General features: G+C 42.6%; 1 protein-coding gene across 8 annotated transcripts in view; it reads left to right on the top strand.

Moving 5' to 3' along the window:
- Ehbp1 (Eps15 homology domain containing protein-binding protein 1) overlaps positions 1-18,614 on the top strand; it is a 533,072-nt gene that overhangs the window by 364,761 nt on the left and 149,697 nt on the right. For all 8 annotated transcript variants that reach the window (XM_071671877.1, XM_071671876.1, XM_071671880.1 and 5 more), the window contains 2 exons: positions 2,349-2,469; positions 3,574-3,673. In XM_071671877.1, the coding sequence (XP_071527978.1) occupies positions 2,349-2,469; positions 3,574-3,673 (221 nt within the window). The remainder of the gene's footprint in view (positions 1-2,348; positions 2,470-3,573; positions 3,674-18,614) is intronic.

The following is an 18,614-nucleotide window of genomic DNA, read 5'->3' as shown; positions in this document are numbered from 1 at the left end:
ATCACACTAGTCGCACTCGCTTTGGTGAAAGCCCAAGAATTACATAATTTTCAATGGGTCAGAGGCGTAAAAAGGCCTTAAAACCCAAATATAATGTCTTTCCACTCTCAACAGATATTGAGGATTTGAAGAAATCTATCGTATTTCATTTTTCTACCATGTCATTAGTGGACATGTTGCCTTCCAGAAAAATTTTTATAATCCTGTATTGTGAATACTAATTTTCATTAATTTTCAGCCCACCTGGTTAGAAATTGTTGTAAACAATTGGCTGTAAGACAGTGGTTCCTGTAATATATCAAACTTTTTGATTGACTATGAAGATGGTCCTTTACGATGGTTGTTCAAATATGGTTCAAAGTTTCCAGTAAAGATATTAGTTAAGAATCTCTTTTTTCTTCTTAATTTCCAAATTGAAAATCGTTTAACTCTTTAGAGGAAAGTTACAGTCATGATAGTGCACTGCTGCATAAGATTGAAATTCCAGATGCAAGCGTAGTGAATTTTTTATAATCGTGACCTATGTATGCAGTCCTATGTTATAGAAGGGCAGATGTGTTAATGTTCTCAGGTTGTAAGAATGATTATGCACACCAGCTACTTGCATAACCCATTGTTTGTGGTAATTATGACCTTGACTTGTGTATTATAAGCTCTGATTGGGCAGTAATCTGTGATTCATCCTGTGAAATCAAGGAACCTTTTGATATAATGACCTTGTTATTTGTTTCAAGGGCTCTGAATTGTCAGCCTGTGGAAGGTAGGTATTGGAAGATTGATGGTTTAGTTGTAATTGAGCATTCTGCACTAGGCTTCATTATGGCTGTTCATTATTCTGACATGGTTATGGAGCAACCTTGACCCTTTCTTTGAAATTTGAAGGCCTAAACTCAAATCTGCTTGTAGACACGTACAGTTCAAACACTATATGTCCTATGATTTTCAATAGAGTCCAAAGTACATGTGCTGTAAGTCTCAATTTTCTTGCCTATGTTTGAATAAACAAATTATCCTTCTCAATAAAGGCATATGTAGATATAAAATATCACTTGCAGTTCTAACAAGCATACTCAGATACCTACAAAGTTCAGTTACCTAGAGAAGACCATGTTGAGGGATGACCCACTCTTGCCCATGTGGGCTCCCTCCCCTGTTGTGCAATGTACATTAAGGTTTTATTGGCTTTGAATGATTATAATGGCTAGCTGCCATAATGTGGACTTGTCAAGGTGACCATGATGTGTGATTCTGAATATGATAGTAGAGGAAGACTCGATCTCCAAGCAGAGCAAGGAAATGAAAATGAAGAATGACGATATGTTGGGTTATCGCATTTGTTCAAGCTTTAATTGCTGGCAACATGCCAGTATTTCAATATCTTTGTGTCACACTAAAGTTAGATGTTCATAATTTTCTAGGTTTAAATTGTTTGATTGACTCGTAATAATCTTTAATATTTCAAATTTTGCCTGGATTCAGTAGGCTGGAGGAAAGGATTATGTAATAGTTCATGACACATCTGACTTGTAATGTAGCTACTTTGGATTAGAGGAATCATTTATTGACCTGTATTTTGATGATAATTGTTGAGGCAATTTGAGGGACTGTTCTGAACTGCATTTTAAAAAGGTTGACACACCAAGTTCTGTAGTTGGGAGACAGACATTTCATCTGGATGCTCCACTAGGTGGTTCTCTCTGTGGTTTTCTTTTCATCTTGCCAATAAGGGTTGACCTCTTCAGTCATCTTCTGAGTTGAGTCCTCATGGGTACACCTTATTTTAAGTGGGTAAAATTGTTTTAACCACCCATTGAGCAAATGCTCTTTCAGGTGATCCTTAGGCTCTGCCGATGTTAGAATGATAGGTTTTTCAATCTTTCTCAATCAGAAGTACATCTTTTGTGCTTCTGTTCAATTTTAGTTTCTCTCCACTTGATACATTTTTCATTTCCTCTCCTGTAAATGTAATGAACTCCTCATTTGATTTTCCCAATATGTGCCTGATAAGTATGATTTTTGTCTTCATGATTTTTCACAATATAATTCAGTTAGGGAGTTTACTGTCTATTTCTCAGTTTTCTTAGTCTGATGTTTTTATTCATGTTAATGCAGTAGAATAATTTCTCTAGTCTTGCTTTAATTTTTTCTTGCATGTTCACTTATTCCCACAGCTGTGAGGTAGTGCCAGTAACAGATGAAGAAATGGCTTAATTTGCTCACATCCACACTCTAACTGTCATGTATAATGCACTTCAACCAGAGTCCCCTATCCACAATCAGGCCCCAAGACCATATATTATCAAGATAAACTTTTACCCTCTTTCTCAAAGTTTTCTGTAATCCCACAGCAAACTTGTGAAACCAGCCGATACCTACAAAATGAATTAGAGTCTCTTGAGAGAGAACAACAGCAGATTGATGAACAGGCTGCCAAACTTGAGAAGAGACTAAGAAAAATTATGGAACTCAGTAAGTTTTTTCCTAATTAATTGAAACATGCATTTTATCTTAATGAATTGAAACATGCATGGAATTAATGCTCTTCCTTTATCAACTGTATGTAAATGCAATTAGAAGCAGAGGAGAGCCCCATATAAGCCTGTTATTGTGGCTGTAGTAAACAGCTGATTGTTCAACACATTAGGTACTTGATTTCCAGTAAATTCATTTTGTTCTTTCTTTTTGGCACTCTTCATAATTCAAGCTAGGACTGAGTGGGATAATAAGTTATAGTTAAATGAAGAAAGGAATGTGGAAGTTGCATGTTTCCCAGCAGTAAATTGATTATTATGGTAGAACTAATATTGTAATGAATTTTGTTGCTTGAGAGCATCCAAAGTGACCAGTGAGTGAGTGGGAGTGTTGATGTGTGTGTTTGTGTGAGTACCTCTTACTAATCACCTATTTATGTATTTTGAACATGGAGATTTTACACAAGTGGATTTTCATATCTTAATCTTTTTTCTTACAAGCTTGTTTCATTCATCCATCACTCTGTTACTGAAGAAGTGCTTTTGTCTTCTCTAACTTCTTTCTTATTAAGTTTGTGTAATGTTATCTTAAAGAGAGAACTGCTGATGTTGTGGAAGTGGTCACTTTGAAGTTATGTCTCTCTCTTTTTTTTTTTTGCTCCTTTGGCTTGGCTATTGTCATATCCCTCTAACTCAGCAGCCTCATATCAGGGACTTTATTTGTTGCCCTCTGTTGGACTTTCTCTTTTAGCTCTGCATGTTTTTTCATGTGGACTGACCAAGCTGATGGTTCGTACTCTACTTTGGGTCTTAATATCATATGTAAATAGACATTTCTTGAATGCAGTTTCATTAATAACCAACAGAGAATGTACTTTCTTATAAGATTTTCTGCAGGAATTTTCAGATGACAGTTTTAGTATTACATCAGGTCTCACTTTGCTTTCACACTTAGACTTGTGTAACCACATTGATATGTCAAGTTATAAGGAAGCTAAAAAGGTGTGTGTTGATGCAAGTTGCTAGAATGGAGTATGTATACTAGGAAAGACTGTCGCCATATCATTTTATGATGAAACTTAATAAGCGTGTGTTGGTGCAGATAGCCGGAGTGAGGAGGAGGAGCGCCTCATGCAGCAGTGGTTTACGCTAGTCAACAAGAAGAATGCTCTCATTCGTCGTCAGATGCAGCTCAACATTCTGTGAGTATACCAGCCATGCTGCCTTCACACACCTCTCCTGTTCTCATAATCTTATGAGCAAACCAACCAACCATATACTTATTCTTCCCTTGCTTCACTCTTGCTCTTCTCGCCTAAACATCCTGAGTACTCCTACTACCCACCCATCTATTTTCCACAAAATTCAGTCTTTCTTCTCCTCTCCTCACCATCCTGTTAGTTCACTGACAACCACCTGTCCACTCTTCTCGTGCTTCACCTACCAATATGCAACCATATTTTTTTTTTTTTGCTTCACTTATGCTTCTCGCATCTCAGTATTCTGAAATTTCACTTTCTGTGAGTTCACTTACAACCATATAGCTATCCTTTACCAGCCACTGTGTGATCTTTCTTCCTTTGCTTCATTGCCTCCTTTCCTCTTGTATACTAGCTGTATGATCTTCTTTTGCTTCACTTGTATTTTCATGCTTATCATCTTGCAAAAGTCTTCATTTGAGTGGATCTTTGCAGAATTTCCCTTAATGTGCTGGGTGATGTGTTTTTAACACTGTTCTATGCATGTGAATTGCAATGAGTTTTGTATGTAGTGTAAAGCATAAAGAGCCTTAATGCCATCGTCATGAAACCTGGAAAACTGACCATTCGTTGTGATGTTGCTGCTGTCACTACTGTCCTTGAATACCTATGTATGATTTTGACAAACTTGGTTTAGGTGACTTGCCATCCAACCATGGTCAGCTTGGGTTAACCAGATTGAGTTCACCTGGGAGGATTGGACCACTTTCTATGTGATATGGATAGGATAATTGGAATTACTTTTAATGTATATAGTAGTGATTCTGGAATTATCAGGATCACTTCTATATATTTGGTGAGCTAAGGTTAACTTGAATAGTTCTTCACTGTAAGCCTAATAGTAGTGGTCAGTAGATTTACTGAGGTGAGATTGGAATGATTAGAATCACAGTATACTAAGTTAAGCTTTGAATTAACTGTATCACTCGTACTATGCTAAGCGTGGGATAGTTGAGATTGCTCACTTTGCAAAAGTAACTGTGTATATTTTGGATACACTCTGTCTCCTGAGTTGAGTTTTGAATATGTAGGATCATGCATTACTAAGTTAGACTTGGAACATTGAGGAATGCTTAATTTTCCACAACAGCTTGCAGTGCCATGGCTTGCTTTTAGTTTACCAGGTTGAGCTTAAGATAATTAAGATTGCTATTATTCTTAGTTTGAGGAATGGTTAACAAAGACTCTGTAAGCTACCGTGATTCTCTTATGTTAAGGTCTTTGTAGGTGAAGCAGGAGTAGCATATGTAAATTAGGATCACTGTGATTTTATCTGGGATAACTTGACCAAGGTTAACTGAGATAGCTTGAGTTAATGAAGATTGCTGTTGATTATTTGGGAAAAGCTAGGGTTAAAGAGGCTCACTAGATTTACTAGGATTGGGATGATTTAAGAGGATCACTGAGGGTATACTGGGCTAGCATGAGTTAACAAATATGAAAAAGCTAATTGGGGTTTAGGGGTGAACAAGGATCACTGCAGAACCAAAAAATAGCCAAATCTGAATTGCTCTGAATATGACTAGCATGAGCAATTTATGATAAGTATTTGTTTTATGAGAATGTTTTTTGTTGATGAGGGTCACTGTGATGATGAGGGTAGTTTAGGGTGTTTGGATTACTTCATGTTTAATTAGAAAGGATAGCAGAGGAAAAGGAGGATTTTTGAAGGTCAGCTGGAGATATTCTGAATTAAGAAGTATTGTTGTTTATTATGTAGGGATAGCATGGCTTAACGAGGATTAATGGACTGCTGAAGTTTTTAAGATCATTATGTTTTATATCTTTTCATGTGACATTCAGGTATTTCTAAATGAAAAGATTTTCTGTCTACAACATCCAGATTTACACCAATCTTTTAGAAGAAAAAAAATTTCCCTGTACAGTGTGATTCAGGAACAACTCTGAGACCTTGAAATACTTACCAAGCTTCTGTGCATGCTGCAGTCTGTGAGTAGCCTTACACATTATGAACATAAATGAAAGATTTCTTCTCCTTTTTTCTTTCATCTTTCTGCTTGTTTACTGTATTCTGTGTGAGTGAGGTAGCATCAGAAACAGGTAATTGAGCCTTAGAGGAAAAGTCTTCTTTTTCTGCTCCTTCTTTTAGAAAATAATACAGGAGGGGAGGATTTCCATTCCCCCCCACCTCCCTTCAGTCCAAACTGTCTTAATTGCCTTTGATGACATGCAGGGAATACCTTGGCAGTATTCTTCCCTGTCCTGAGAGAAAGTTTGCCAAAGTATGTTATTTTTGGAAATAGAAGTTGGATTTGATGTGGTCCACAGACTGACATGTCATACTCTAAGGATTCATACCGATTTTCATACACCTGACTTTGTTTGTGTGCTTTGATGAGAGATCAGTTCCAACTAATTTGTGCAGTTTGCTGAGTGTGAAAACATTATAGATAATGATGACTGGTAATACAAAGTTAGGGTAGTACTGGATATGGTGGAATGATATCTTTTTATATCTAATCACTTCTGCCATAGCAATGTAGCATTAGGAAAAACAAAAGTAATGGCCTCACTTGCATACATCCACTCTCTAGCTCTCATTTAATATATAATGAAATAACACTTACTATCCATGTATAAGGCCAACAAACTACACCATTTTTTGCCTTGATTACTTCATGTACATAGGTTTAGCCCATTGACAGCACATTGCCACTTGTATACCACTTCAATCCAGGTCACCTGAGAGCCTCCTTCACTCCATTCTTCCATCTCCTTGTTCACCCCCTCAGGTAGTAGGTGCCTGGCAGCACTGACCAGGAAGTACTACTTCCTGGATATCAGAAGTGTTATTAATGATGGCAACAGGAGTAAGTTCTACAGTGGCTTTCAACTTCTGCTTGGTCAAGGTTCCTGTCTTTTCTTTCCACCTCACTTGCATCTGGGTTATTAGCATTCAGCTCACAAGCAGGTTTTCTCCACCTTTCATGCAACACTCAACCATGTGTACTTCATACAACTCTTTATTCTTAAGTCTGAATTCTACTACAGTGAGCTCTCTGCCTTGGCCCTGACTAATTGCAAAATCTCATTGTTGGTTCTTTTAATTAGTTGGTGTTTCTTAGTCCCTCCACTTCTGACATGTGATCCTAGTAGTTGCTATGTTTTCCTTGGTCCCTTCACTTCTGACATGTGATCCTAGTAGTTGGTAAGTGTTCCTTAGTCCCTCCACCTCTCTTAGTGTTTCTTCATTTATTCTCTCCATTTAATGGAACCATTTCAGCACACTGTGGTCAACTTTCAGTCCAATTGTACTTACTTGCACACCTCTTTCTTTCACTGTCATTCATTACATGATTAACCCACCTTACATACTCTTTCTTCCTTTCTTTTGCATTTAGGGCCTAAGACTCACATATATACAACACTGTTGTGACTCATGTATCTTAAAACATACCCATCTTTTGAACAGACACTGACATCATATTCCACACACTCCTCAAGAAGTTATCTAGACCTCTAATCCTATGATTCACTTCAGCACCAATGGCCACATCCTCCATCACATCCATTCCAAGGTACTTAAATGCTCCACTTTCTCCGGTTCTTTCCCATTCAAACTTATAATCAGATTATCCTGTCTCATCCTCTTGCAGCACCTCATGACCTTATTTTTGTTCACACGTGCTCTCAACTTTCTCCTTGTTCCCACACTGTCAGACTCTGCAATCCCCTGGAGTGTTTCTGTAGAGTCTGCCATGAAATCCATGTCATCTGCAAACATCAACTGATTCACATCCTGTTTCCCCCACCCCCAACCACTGGCATACTAATGACTTCTCCTTTGCTCTGAGATTCTTCCATTTGTTTTTGTTGCCATCCCATCCTTAAAAAGATTAAACATCTGAGAAGCTCAGCTGCAGTCCCATTCCCTGCAGTAAATAATGCTATTGATCAATTAGTGATGAAGTTCAAAGGAGGGTTGTATTTGGAATAATGCCATGCAATAGTGAACCCTGGAATGGTAGGACATATGGAGAGGATGAGCGAAGAGAGATTAACTTCAGAGGATATACCTACCAGAAATGGAGAGAACAAGGGTAAGGCATGAGAGGGAGATGGAAGGGAGGATTTAGTTAAGGAGGCTTTCAGGTATAGGGGCCTGAGAGTGAAAGGCATACATGTGGTAAGATTGAATTGAAGCAATGTGGAATATGAGGGGCAACATGTCATCACTAGGCTGAACCAGGGCATATGAAGCAGTTAAGAAAAAATATGGAATGGTCTTTGGAGCTTTACTGTGATTGATTGTGGTAGTGGTGGCAGGTGATTGCACCAGTGATGGTAAGTGTTGGCACTAGTGGTGGATATTGATAGCTCTAGTGGTGATAGGAGGTGGCTCTTGTGGTGGTAGGTGATGCCAGTGTTGGTGTTGGGTGGTGGCACTAGTGATGTCAGATTAGGTCGATTGTGGTGAGGGGAAAAAATAGTTTTCTAGGAAGGACATAATGTCTGGGTTGTTGCTACGAACAGCCTTAGTCATTTTGTTGTCAAATCCTCTACAATGTTATTAAAAAAAGCTTTACTTTTTTTGCTACAGTGAAGGACATGGGGATAACAGTTCACGTTTAATTGATTAACTTTTATGGCCTTGTGTAATTGATTGACTTTTTATGCTGACTGTTAATTGATTGTCATTTAATCCAGTGCAGATTACCAATACTTGATTGAATTCGTATAGTGTTACATGTTGGGAAAGATAAAAGGTTGCTGGAGTAAGCTTTATCGCCAGTGTAAAAGCTTCCATCGCACAGAACCACGATGTTCAGTACCAAGAGATTGCGGGGATATCTTTTTTTTTATAATCTCTAAACTGATGACAACAAGGTGCAGTCGACGGGAGCTCCGTGCTGGGCCCTCTGTCATGGTAGAAACTAATGAAATAGAAAATAGCATATATGTTGGGACAGTGCTCATGGAGGACCTGCCTCTGGTGGTTCAGAGGTTACATAGTCTTCACTTGTATGAAAAAATATTAGGAATGTTGGAAGACTTAAGTGAAAGACTTAGCTCGGGTAGTGTAAGGATGCTCTCATAAGATTATTGAGTTCTTTGTTATGGTGAAGTAATGGTTGTAGATGCAGGATGCTGCATTGAGTGGTAGCAGAGTTGTTGGTCAGAGTTGTGGGGCTAGTGTTGTTAGTCAGGATGTGGGGCCAGTGTAGTTTGTCTGGGTTGTAGGGCTAGTGCATTTGGTCAGGGTTGTGGGGTTAATGTAATTGGTCAGGGTCATGGGTTTAGTGTTGTTAGTCATAGTTGTGGGGCTAGTGATGTTGGTCAGGGTTGTGGGGCTAGTGTTGTTAGTCATGGCTGTGAGGCTAATGATGTTGGTCAGGGTTATGGGGTTAGTGTAGTTGGTCAGGGTTGTGGCGTTAGTGATGTTGGTCAGGGTTATGGGACTAGTGTTGTTAGTCATGGTTGTGGGGCCAGTGCTGTTGGTCAGTGTTGTGGCATTAGTGATGTTGGTCAGGGTTGTCGGGTTAGTGATGTTGGTCATGGATGTAGGGCTAGTGATGTTGGTCATGGTTGTGGGGTTAGTGATGTTGGTCATGGTTGTAGGGCTGGTGATGTTGGTCAGGGTTGTGAGGCTCGTGATGTTAGCCAGGTTGTGGGGCTAGTGATGTTGGTCAGGGTTGTGGGGCTAGTGATGTAAGCCAGGTTGTGGGGCTGGTGATGTTGGTCAGGGTTGTGGGGCTAGTGATGTTGGTCAGGGTTGTAGCACTGAGCACATGGGAGTATGTACTGAGCACATGTAAGTGTATTAAGCTCAGCAGACTGGGAGCATCTGCCACATTTATGTGATTACATAGAGCATAGATAAGTGAGCATGTTGAGTACATGTAAGTGAATGTACTGAGCCTAGGCAAATGAGTGTACTTATCCCGGGTGAGTCGTTGTGCTAATCCCAGTTGAGTAAATGTATTGAACACAGATGAATGAATGTCCTGAATACAGGTGAGTAGTTGTACTGAAGGCAGGTTAGTGGATGTGCTGAGCACAAGTGAGTGAATTCACGACATGGGTAAGTGCCTGCACTCATCAGAGGTGGGTGGATGTGCGGAAACATATGAGCATATGGGTGTATTGAGCACGATTGGGTGTACTGAGCATAGGTGATTGGGTGTATTGAGCATGAGCGAGTTGATGTACTGAACACAGGTGTTTTTGTATATGGATCACAGTTGGGTAGTTGCACTGAACACGTGGGTGGATGTGATGAGAAAAGATGAGTGAAAGTACTGAGCACAGGTGAGTGTTTACTGAGCTCACGTGAGTGGATGTGATGAGAAAAGATGAGTGAAAGTACTGAGCACAGGTGAGTGTTTACTGAGCTCACGTGAGTGGGTGTACTGAGCAGAGGTGAGTGGGTGTACTGAGCACAGGTGATTGGGTGTACTTAGCACAGGTGAGTAGGTGTACTGAGTACAGGTGAGTGGGTGTACTGAGCACAAGTGAATGTGTGTACTGAGCACAAGTGAATGTGTGTACTGAGCACAAGTGAATGTGTGTACTGCACAAGTGAATGTGTGTACTGAGCACAAGTGAATGTGTGTACTGAGCACAGGTGAGTGGGTGTACTGAGCACAGGTGAGTAGGTGTACTGAGCACAGGTGAGTGGGTGTACTGAGCACAAGTGAATGTGTGTACTGAGCACATGTGAGTGGGTGTACTGAGCACAAGTCAATGTGTGTACTGAGCACAGGTGAGTGGGTGTACTGAGCACAGGTGAGTGGGTGTACTGAGCACAGGTGAGTGGGTGTACTGAGCACAGGTGAGTGGGTGTACTGAGCACAGGTTAGTGGGTGGAACAGCTTATTTGAGCCAGGAAGGCATTGGCCAGGTAGATTACAGCGTTCATCCTCAGGCTGGCCACTTGTGTCGGATCTGTCCAGTCCTTTATCCTGCATCGGATACGTCCGCTCATGTATCCTGGATCAGATTTGTCTGTTCATGTATCCTGTATCAGATACGTTTGCTCATGTATCCTGTATCGGATTTGTCTGTTCATGTATCCTGTATCAGATACGTTTGCTCATGTATCCTGTATCGGATTTTTCTGTTCATGTATCCTGTATCAGATACGTTTGCTCTTGTATCCTGTATCGGATCTGTCTGGTCATGTATCCTGTATCGGATCTGTCCAGTCCTGTATCGGATCCGTCCAGTCTTGCTGTCATCACCTCGGGGATATACGTACATATCAGTACACCCACCACCTATTTGATAATGGTTTTGTATGCCAAGGTATCATTATTTTATATGGGACCTAAGACTCTTTTATTGTTATATGTCGCGTGTGTTGCTCAAGATTTACCAACAGGCACGAGATGTGATAGAGAGGATCTTATTTGGAGGGTGTGGTATCCTGTCCCCTCCTACAGAAATTAGGGAATATGTTTAGGATGCTGTTCGCGACTCCAGCAGATAACCTCGTCAAAGATGATCAGGTCTTTGTGTTATTTGGCTTTCCTCATCATAGACCATCAGGTCTTCTGTCATCTGTCCCTCTCATTTATTTCTGTGTATGCACCGGCGCTGGCTAAGACTTGGACCATTTTACCTTGTGCGTTATGTAATGAAAACCTCACAAAATCTTCACTTTGAGTCAGTGTATCTGTCCTGTACAGCTGCCTTCGTGGGCCCTCTCGGTTACACTGGTGGGTTGTGTTAACTGGCTGTCTGATCAGCACATCTACCTCTTCCCTGAGTTCGTCCTGCACAGGTCCCTTGTACCACCTGGTCCGTTCTCATGGTGGTTTTGTATCGAGGTCAGTCGTGTACTGGTCCCTTGTAGTACCTGGTCCGTTCTCATGCTACATGGCCCTTGTATTGGCGCCTAAGTTGATAAGAAGTTTGAAGCTGGCCCCCCCTGGACCATGAGGGACCTTAAAACCATATTTTTTTTTTGTACCTGGGTTATCTCCATCAGGAGGAGGAGGACGAGGACGAGGAGGAGGGTTAGTAGTGGTGGTTGAGGCCGATATATCCAGGTGGCCGCCGCCGTCACCACCTGTCACCCGCATCAGTTTCCACCGCCTGCCTCCTGACTTTCCTATAAGACAATCAGCGGCCGAGCTTCCCGGCTGCCTGGAACTTTTCCGCTCGATTGGTCGGCGGCGGTGCACTTGGGTTCGAGGAGGCCCTCCGAAAGACGGCCGCTGCTGGAGGGGTGGGAGGAACATCTGGTCTTTTCCGAGCTTTGCGCCATCTTGGGAGTGTTTTGTTTTTGTTCAGGAATTGTAGGTCTTGGTTCTGAAATACGTCGGTTGATATTCGATGGCACGGGAGGGGCTGTGGTGCTGAGGTGGTGGGAGAAATGTGGGCAGAGTGTGAGGTACAGGACGGCAGTAGTAGGGTTAGGGGGGTGATGACACCGCGGCGGAGGGGGACCCCAAGAGCAGGTAAGGCGACCGCGACGCCGCTGTACATCCTTCTTGACGGCTTTGTGTCCAACACTTCATCTGTGGACATGTTTCCCTCTCCCTCCCTCCCTCTCCTTTCCTCTCACAAACACCGCCTCTCCCTCCTGCTTCACACGTTCCCCCCCTCCCACTTGGAAGTATCTCTTACGCGGGCAGCCAACGCCTCGCGAGTATGTGTGTGTGTGTGTGTGTGTGTGTGTGTGTGTGTGTGTGTGTGTCTCCCGCCTCGCTCTTCCCTCGACCACTCCGGCGGGGGGCCCCTGGATGTCAGCCGCAGCACATGAAGCAGATATGTCCTAACCTCCAGAAGCGAAGGATTGCGTGCCACGACACGCCGCCCTCACAGCGCGCGGGGGTTCCCTCCCCTCTCTTTCCCCCCCCCCCCCTCCACTCTCTCTCTCTCTCTCTCTCTCTCTTCTCGGCACTTAACAACTGCACCCAGTGAGAAGCTTATATTAGGCCGGACAGCGGACCCCTTTCATGATATAAGCCGCTTGAACGAAAATGTGGATTCCCCGAAGTGCTTTGAGCGCAGCTAACACTCCCGCAACCTGCACATTGACTGGTGTCTCTGTGTGTGTGTGTGTATATATGTACTGACCGTTTCTGCAACTGCGTGTTCGTTCTCTCTTCTTTCTATTTCCTTAAACACACATTTTGGTCGGAGTTTTCGCGTCGGCGATGTATAGCGGGGGTATGGCGTTCGATCAAGATAGGGATGGGTAATGTGTTGACAGGAGCAGCGTCGCCCCGTAACCCTACGGTCAGGGGTTTGGAGACGTACCGCGCTGCCTTATCCGCCACCATCATCGCCGTCGCGCCTCTCAAAGGTCTACCTACCTACTCCCACGTCCCTGGCCGGCCGGCTGCGTTGGTCGGTCGGAACCCCTGTCTTGCCTTGCCTTGCCTGGTGGCTGCTGCTGCTGGCGGAGGTGGTGGAGGCAATTGACCGCCCGGGAGTGGACAGAACAACCGTCAAATGTGATCTCGGGCGGAGCGGTCACGTCGGACCCAACCAGCCTCACGCCCCGCCACACACACACACACACACACACACACACACACACACACACACACACACACACGGTAACCGACCCATCCCCTGATATGCCAGCCAGCCACTCCACAGCACATTACCGCCACCAACGCCTTCCTTCTCTTCCTCAGTCGCCATCATCTTCCCCTTCGCTCTCTCTCTCTCTCTCTCTCTCTCTCTCTCTCTCTCTCTCTCTCTCTCTCTCTCTCTCTCTCTCTCTCTCTCTCAGGAAATTAATTGAAGGGAAAAGATTTTTTTTTACGAGATTTTTTTTCTTAAGTTTGAAATCTTCACATGGAATGAAATCAAAAGTCTCTCATCAAGGATAGAACACCAGAAGTGTGGTAGTTTGCAGTCCACCAGACTACCCTGGAATGTACCAAAGAAAAATAGAAATAGACATACGATAGCTTTGCCAGCGAGATAGATAGACCGTCCGGTCTATTGTGGGTACGAGGAACTAGGACTTTGCGTGGAACGCCAATTAAAATATTTTGAAAAGACATCTTGGTACGTGGTTGAAGTCGGTCTCAGACGAACCCAGGACTGACTCGGGGGCTGGCGAGGGGGGGGGGGAGGTTTCGTATGAGCGTTCTGGCAGAGAGAGAGAGAGAGAGAGAGAGAGAGAGAGAGAGAGAGAGAGAGAGAGAGAGAGAGGCAGGCGTGCTGGAAGTGTCCTCTGGCAAGATTTCAAAAACATCGTCTCTCGGCGCTTGACTCTTGGAGAGCAAGTCGACACGGGCCGGATGGTGGCAGATTTCGTTGCCAGGACCTTCGGTTGTTGGCAGATTTGGGTGCCAGGACCTCCCGCTGTGGGTGGCAGTGTTGTCAGACGCCGGTGCCGGTAGTTATCCCTGCCCCCCCCCCCCCCCCCATCGCTGTTGGTATTTAGACTTGTTGCCATAATTGAACATCATTCATAAACATGTTGCCATATTTTGTAAGTTCTTATATAAACTTGCCACACTTGTAAGTTCTTATATAAACTTGCCATAATTGTAAGTTCTTATATAAACTTGCCATAATTATAAGTTCTTATATGAACTTGCCATACTTGTAAGTTCTTATATAAACTTGCCATACTTGTAAGTTCTTATATAATTTTGCCATACTTGTAAGTTCTTATATAAACTTGCCATACTTTGTAAGTCCTTATATAAACTTGCTATACTTGTAAGTTCTTATATAAACTTGCCATACTTGTAAGTTCTTATATAAACTTGCCATACTTATAAGTTCTTATATAAACTTGCCATACTTGTAAGTTCGTATATAAACTTGCTATACTTGTAAGTTCGTATATAAACTTGCCATACTTATAAGTTCTTATATAAACTTGCCATACTTGTAAGTTCGTATATAAACTTGCTATACTTGTAAGTTCGTATATAAACTTGCCATACTTGTAAGTTCTTATATAAACTGGTTGCCATCATTGTTATTACATATAATAGGCCGGCACCCACTAACATTTGACACCAGACCTCTATCACGACCTGTACTGTACTGGACGCCATGGAAGGCAATCATCGTATATTTTGTGATTTGTTAGGAATTACCTGGAGTAATAGTACTAAGCACTTCCCCCTACAACCATCCACAGGTTTCTTCCTACCTTAGCTGAGCCCAGCACAAGCGAAAAGTTAGACTAGGTTGGCTTACGGTAGTTCAGGTTTCTACCTAGCCTAACCAAGGGAAAAAGTTAGGTTATAGTAGGTCAGGTTTCTGCCTTAAGTTAGCCTAACCAAGCAAAAAGTTAGGTTAGGTTATAGTAGGTCAGGTTTGTATCTTAGGTTAGCCTAACCAAGCAAAAAGTTAGGTTAGGTTGGGTTATAGTAGGTCAGGTTTCTATCTTAGGTTAGCCTAACCAAGCAAAAAATTAGGTTAGGTTATAGTAGGTCAGGTTTCTATCTTAGGTTAGCCTAACCAAGCAAAAAGTTAGGTTAGGTTGGGTTATAGTAGGTCAGGTTTCTACCTTAGGTTAGCTTAACCAAGCAAAAAGTTAGGTTAGGTTATAGTAGGTCAGGTTTCTATCTTAGGTTAGCCTAACCAAGCAAAAAGTTAGGTTAGGTTGGGTTATAGTAGGTCAGGTTTCTACCTTAGGTTAGCCTAACCAAACAAAAAGTTAGGTTAGGTTATAGTAGGTCAGGTTTCTATCTTAGGTTAGCCTAACCAAGCAAAAAGTTAGGTTAGGTTGGGTTATAGTAGGTCAGGTTTCTACCTTAGGTTAGCCTAACCAAACAAAAAGTTAGGTTAGGTTATAGTAGGTCAGGTTTCTATCTTAGGTTAGCCTAACCAAGCAAAAAGTTAGGTTAGGTTGGGTTATAGTAGGTCAGGTTTCTACCTTAGGTTAGCCTAACCAAACAAAAAGTTAGGTTAGGTTATAGTAGGTCAGGTTTCTACCTTAGGTTAGCCTAACCAAACAAAAAGTTAGGTTAGGTTATAGTAGGTCAGGTTTCTATCTTAGGTTAGCCTAACCAAGCAAAAAGTTAGGTTAGGTTGGGTTATAGTAGGTCAGGTTTCTACCTTAGGTTAGCCTAACCAAACAAAAAGTTAGGTTAGGTTATAGTAGGTCAGGTTTCTATCTTAGGTTAGCCTAACCAAGCAAAAAGTTAGGTTAGGTTGGGTTATAGTAGGTCAGGTTTCTACCTTAGGTTAGCCTAACCAAACAAAAAGTTAGGTTAGGTTATAGTAGGTCAGGTTTCTATCTTAGGTTAGCCTAACCAAGCAAAAAGTTAGGTTAGGTTGGGTTATAGTAGGTCAGGTTTCTACCTTAGGTTAGCCTAACCAAACAAAAAGTTAGGTTAGGTTATAGTAGGTCAGGTTTCTACCTTAGGTTAGCCTAACCAAACAAAAAGTTAGGTTAGGTTATAGTAGGTCAGGTTTCTATCTTAGGTTAGCCTAACCAAGCAAAAAGTTAGGTTAGGTTGGGTTATAGTAGGTCAGGTTTCTACCTTAGGTTAGCCTAACCAAACAAAAAGTTAGGTTAGGTTATAGTAGGTCAGGTTTCTATCTTAGGTTAGCCTAACCAAGCAAAAAGTTAGGTTCGGTTGGGTTATAGTAGGTCAGGTTTCTACCTTAGGTTAGCCTAACCAAACAAAAAGTTAGGTTAGGTTATAGTAGGTCAGGTTTCTATCTTAGGTTAGCCTAGCCCAGCGAAAAGTTAGGTTAGGTTGGGTTATGGTAGGTTAGGCTTCTATCTTAGCTTAGCCTAGCCAGGGAGAGAGCTGGCTCCAATGTTGTAGGGGGGAACTGCCCATTACGACGGCGACACAAGTTTCGTGTGTTCAAGCAGCGATAATTTGCCATTTTCCGATTGTGCTCGGCTATCGTCGAGAGCGTAACGCCGTCGTATATTGAATTTCTGACGGCGATAGATTTTTAATTTTTTTGAATTTTTTACGGAATTGTAGCGGTTTTTTTTCTTTTTTTTTTTTTACCCTGAAGTGTTTCAGTGTTTGTGTTGTGACGGGTAGATTAGCTTTGCTTTTGTCAATATGGCGTTGTAAAATTTTCTTGATTGACTGCTCATGACTGTTTCAGATGAGAGAGAGAGAGAGAGAGAGAGAGAGAGAGAGAGAGAGAGTCAGGTACCTGGAAGACTACGGGTGTCAGCGTTATCGTACGGTGATGGAAGGGTGTGTGTGTTTTCCATGGAGGAGAGAGAGAGAGGAGGGTAAGTGAGATGATGGTGGTAAAGGGGTTTATAAAGGGTGTAACACTTGGGTAGTACGCCTGTTACAGCCTTCCACTTCTTAATTGTATTGCATATACAGTGGCGTATAGAGGATCTGTGTGTGTGTGTGTGTGTGTGTGTACGCGCGATGGTGGAGATGTCGACGGCAGGGGGGGGGGGGGTAACACAGGGAGGGAGAGAAGACGACCCCCATTATGGCGGGCAGCGAGCGAGCGAGCCAGCGAGGGAAGACAAGGCAAAAGGCCCGCAAACCCCGCCCTTTTACACACCGATTAGCCTGCGTGGCCCTGTGCCCTAAGCCGCCCGGTAAATAGATTAAGTAGTTGACGACATGTGGGGGTTGGGAGGGAGGAAGAGGAGGAGGGCAAGCCTTCGTCAGGTGGCCCTTGAAGGGGATCCAGGGGAGATTAGCGTTGTCTTGGGTTTACTTACCCTCCCGCTGCTGGTGCTGGGTCCGCCCGTCCTGCCCAGCCCAGCCTCGCCTGGCCGAGCCATACACCCACCCGGCGAAGGTGTATGGCTACTTATTATACCGCATATATATATATATATATATATATATATATATATATATATATATATATATATATATATATATATATACAGACATATGTATATATATATATATGTATATATATATATGTATTATTTATTCATTTTATTATACTTTGTCGCTGTCTCCCGCGTTTGCGAGGTAGCGCAAGGAAACAGACGAAAGAAATGGCCCAACCACCCCCCCATACACATGTATATACATACGTCCACACACGCAAATATACATACCTACACAGCTTTCCATGGTTTACCCCAGACACTTCACATGCCCTGCTTCAATCCACTGACAGCACGTCAACCCCGGTATACCACATCGCTCCAATTCACTCTATTCATTGCCCTCCTTTCACCCTCCTGCATGTTCAGGCCCCGATCACACAAAATCTTTTTCACTCCATCTTTCCACCTCCAATTTGGTCTCCCTCTTCTCCTTGTTCCCTCCACCTCCGACACATATATCCTCTTGGACAATCTTTCCTCACTCATCCTCTCCATGTGCCCAAACCACTTCAAAACACCCTCTTCTGCTCTCTCAACCACGCTCTTTTTATTTCCACACATCTCTCTTACCCTTACGTTACTCACTCGATCAAACCACCTCACACCACACATTGTCCTCAAACATCTCATTTCCAGCACATCCATCCTCCTGCGCACAACTCTATCCATAGCCCACGCCTCGCAACCATACAACATTGTTGGAACCACTATTCCTTCAAACATACCCATTTTTGCTTTCCGAGATAATGTTCTCGACTTCCACACATTCTTCAAGGCCCCCAGGATTTTCGCCCCCTCCCCCACCCTATGATCCACTTCCGCTTCCATGGTTCCATCCGCTGCCAGATCCACTCCCAGATATCTAAAACACTTCACTTCCTCCAGTTTTTCTCCATTCAAACTCACCTCCCAATTGACTTGACCCTCAACCCTACTGTACCTAATTACCTTGCTCTTATTCACATTTACTCTTAACTTTCTTCTTCCACACACTTTTCCAAACTCAGTCACCAGCTTCTGCAGTTTCTCACATGAATCAGCCACCAGCGCTGTATCATCAGCGAACAACAACTGACTCACTTCCCAAGCTCTCTCATCCCCAACAGACTTCATACTTGCCCCTCTTTCCAAAACTCTTGCATTTACCTCCCT

Source organism: Panulirus ornatus, chromosome 17 (assembly GCF_036320965.1).
Source record: "Panulirus ornatus isolate Po-2019 chromosome 17, ASM3632096v1, whole genome shotgun sequence".
NCBI lineage: Eukaryota > Metazoa > Arthropoda > Malacostraca > Decapoda > Palinuridae > Panulirus > Panulirus ornatus.
The sequence above is the reverse complement of the archived record's forward strand: the minus strand, read 5'-3'. Positions and strand labels throughout refer to the sequence as shown.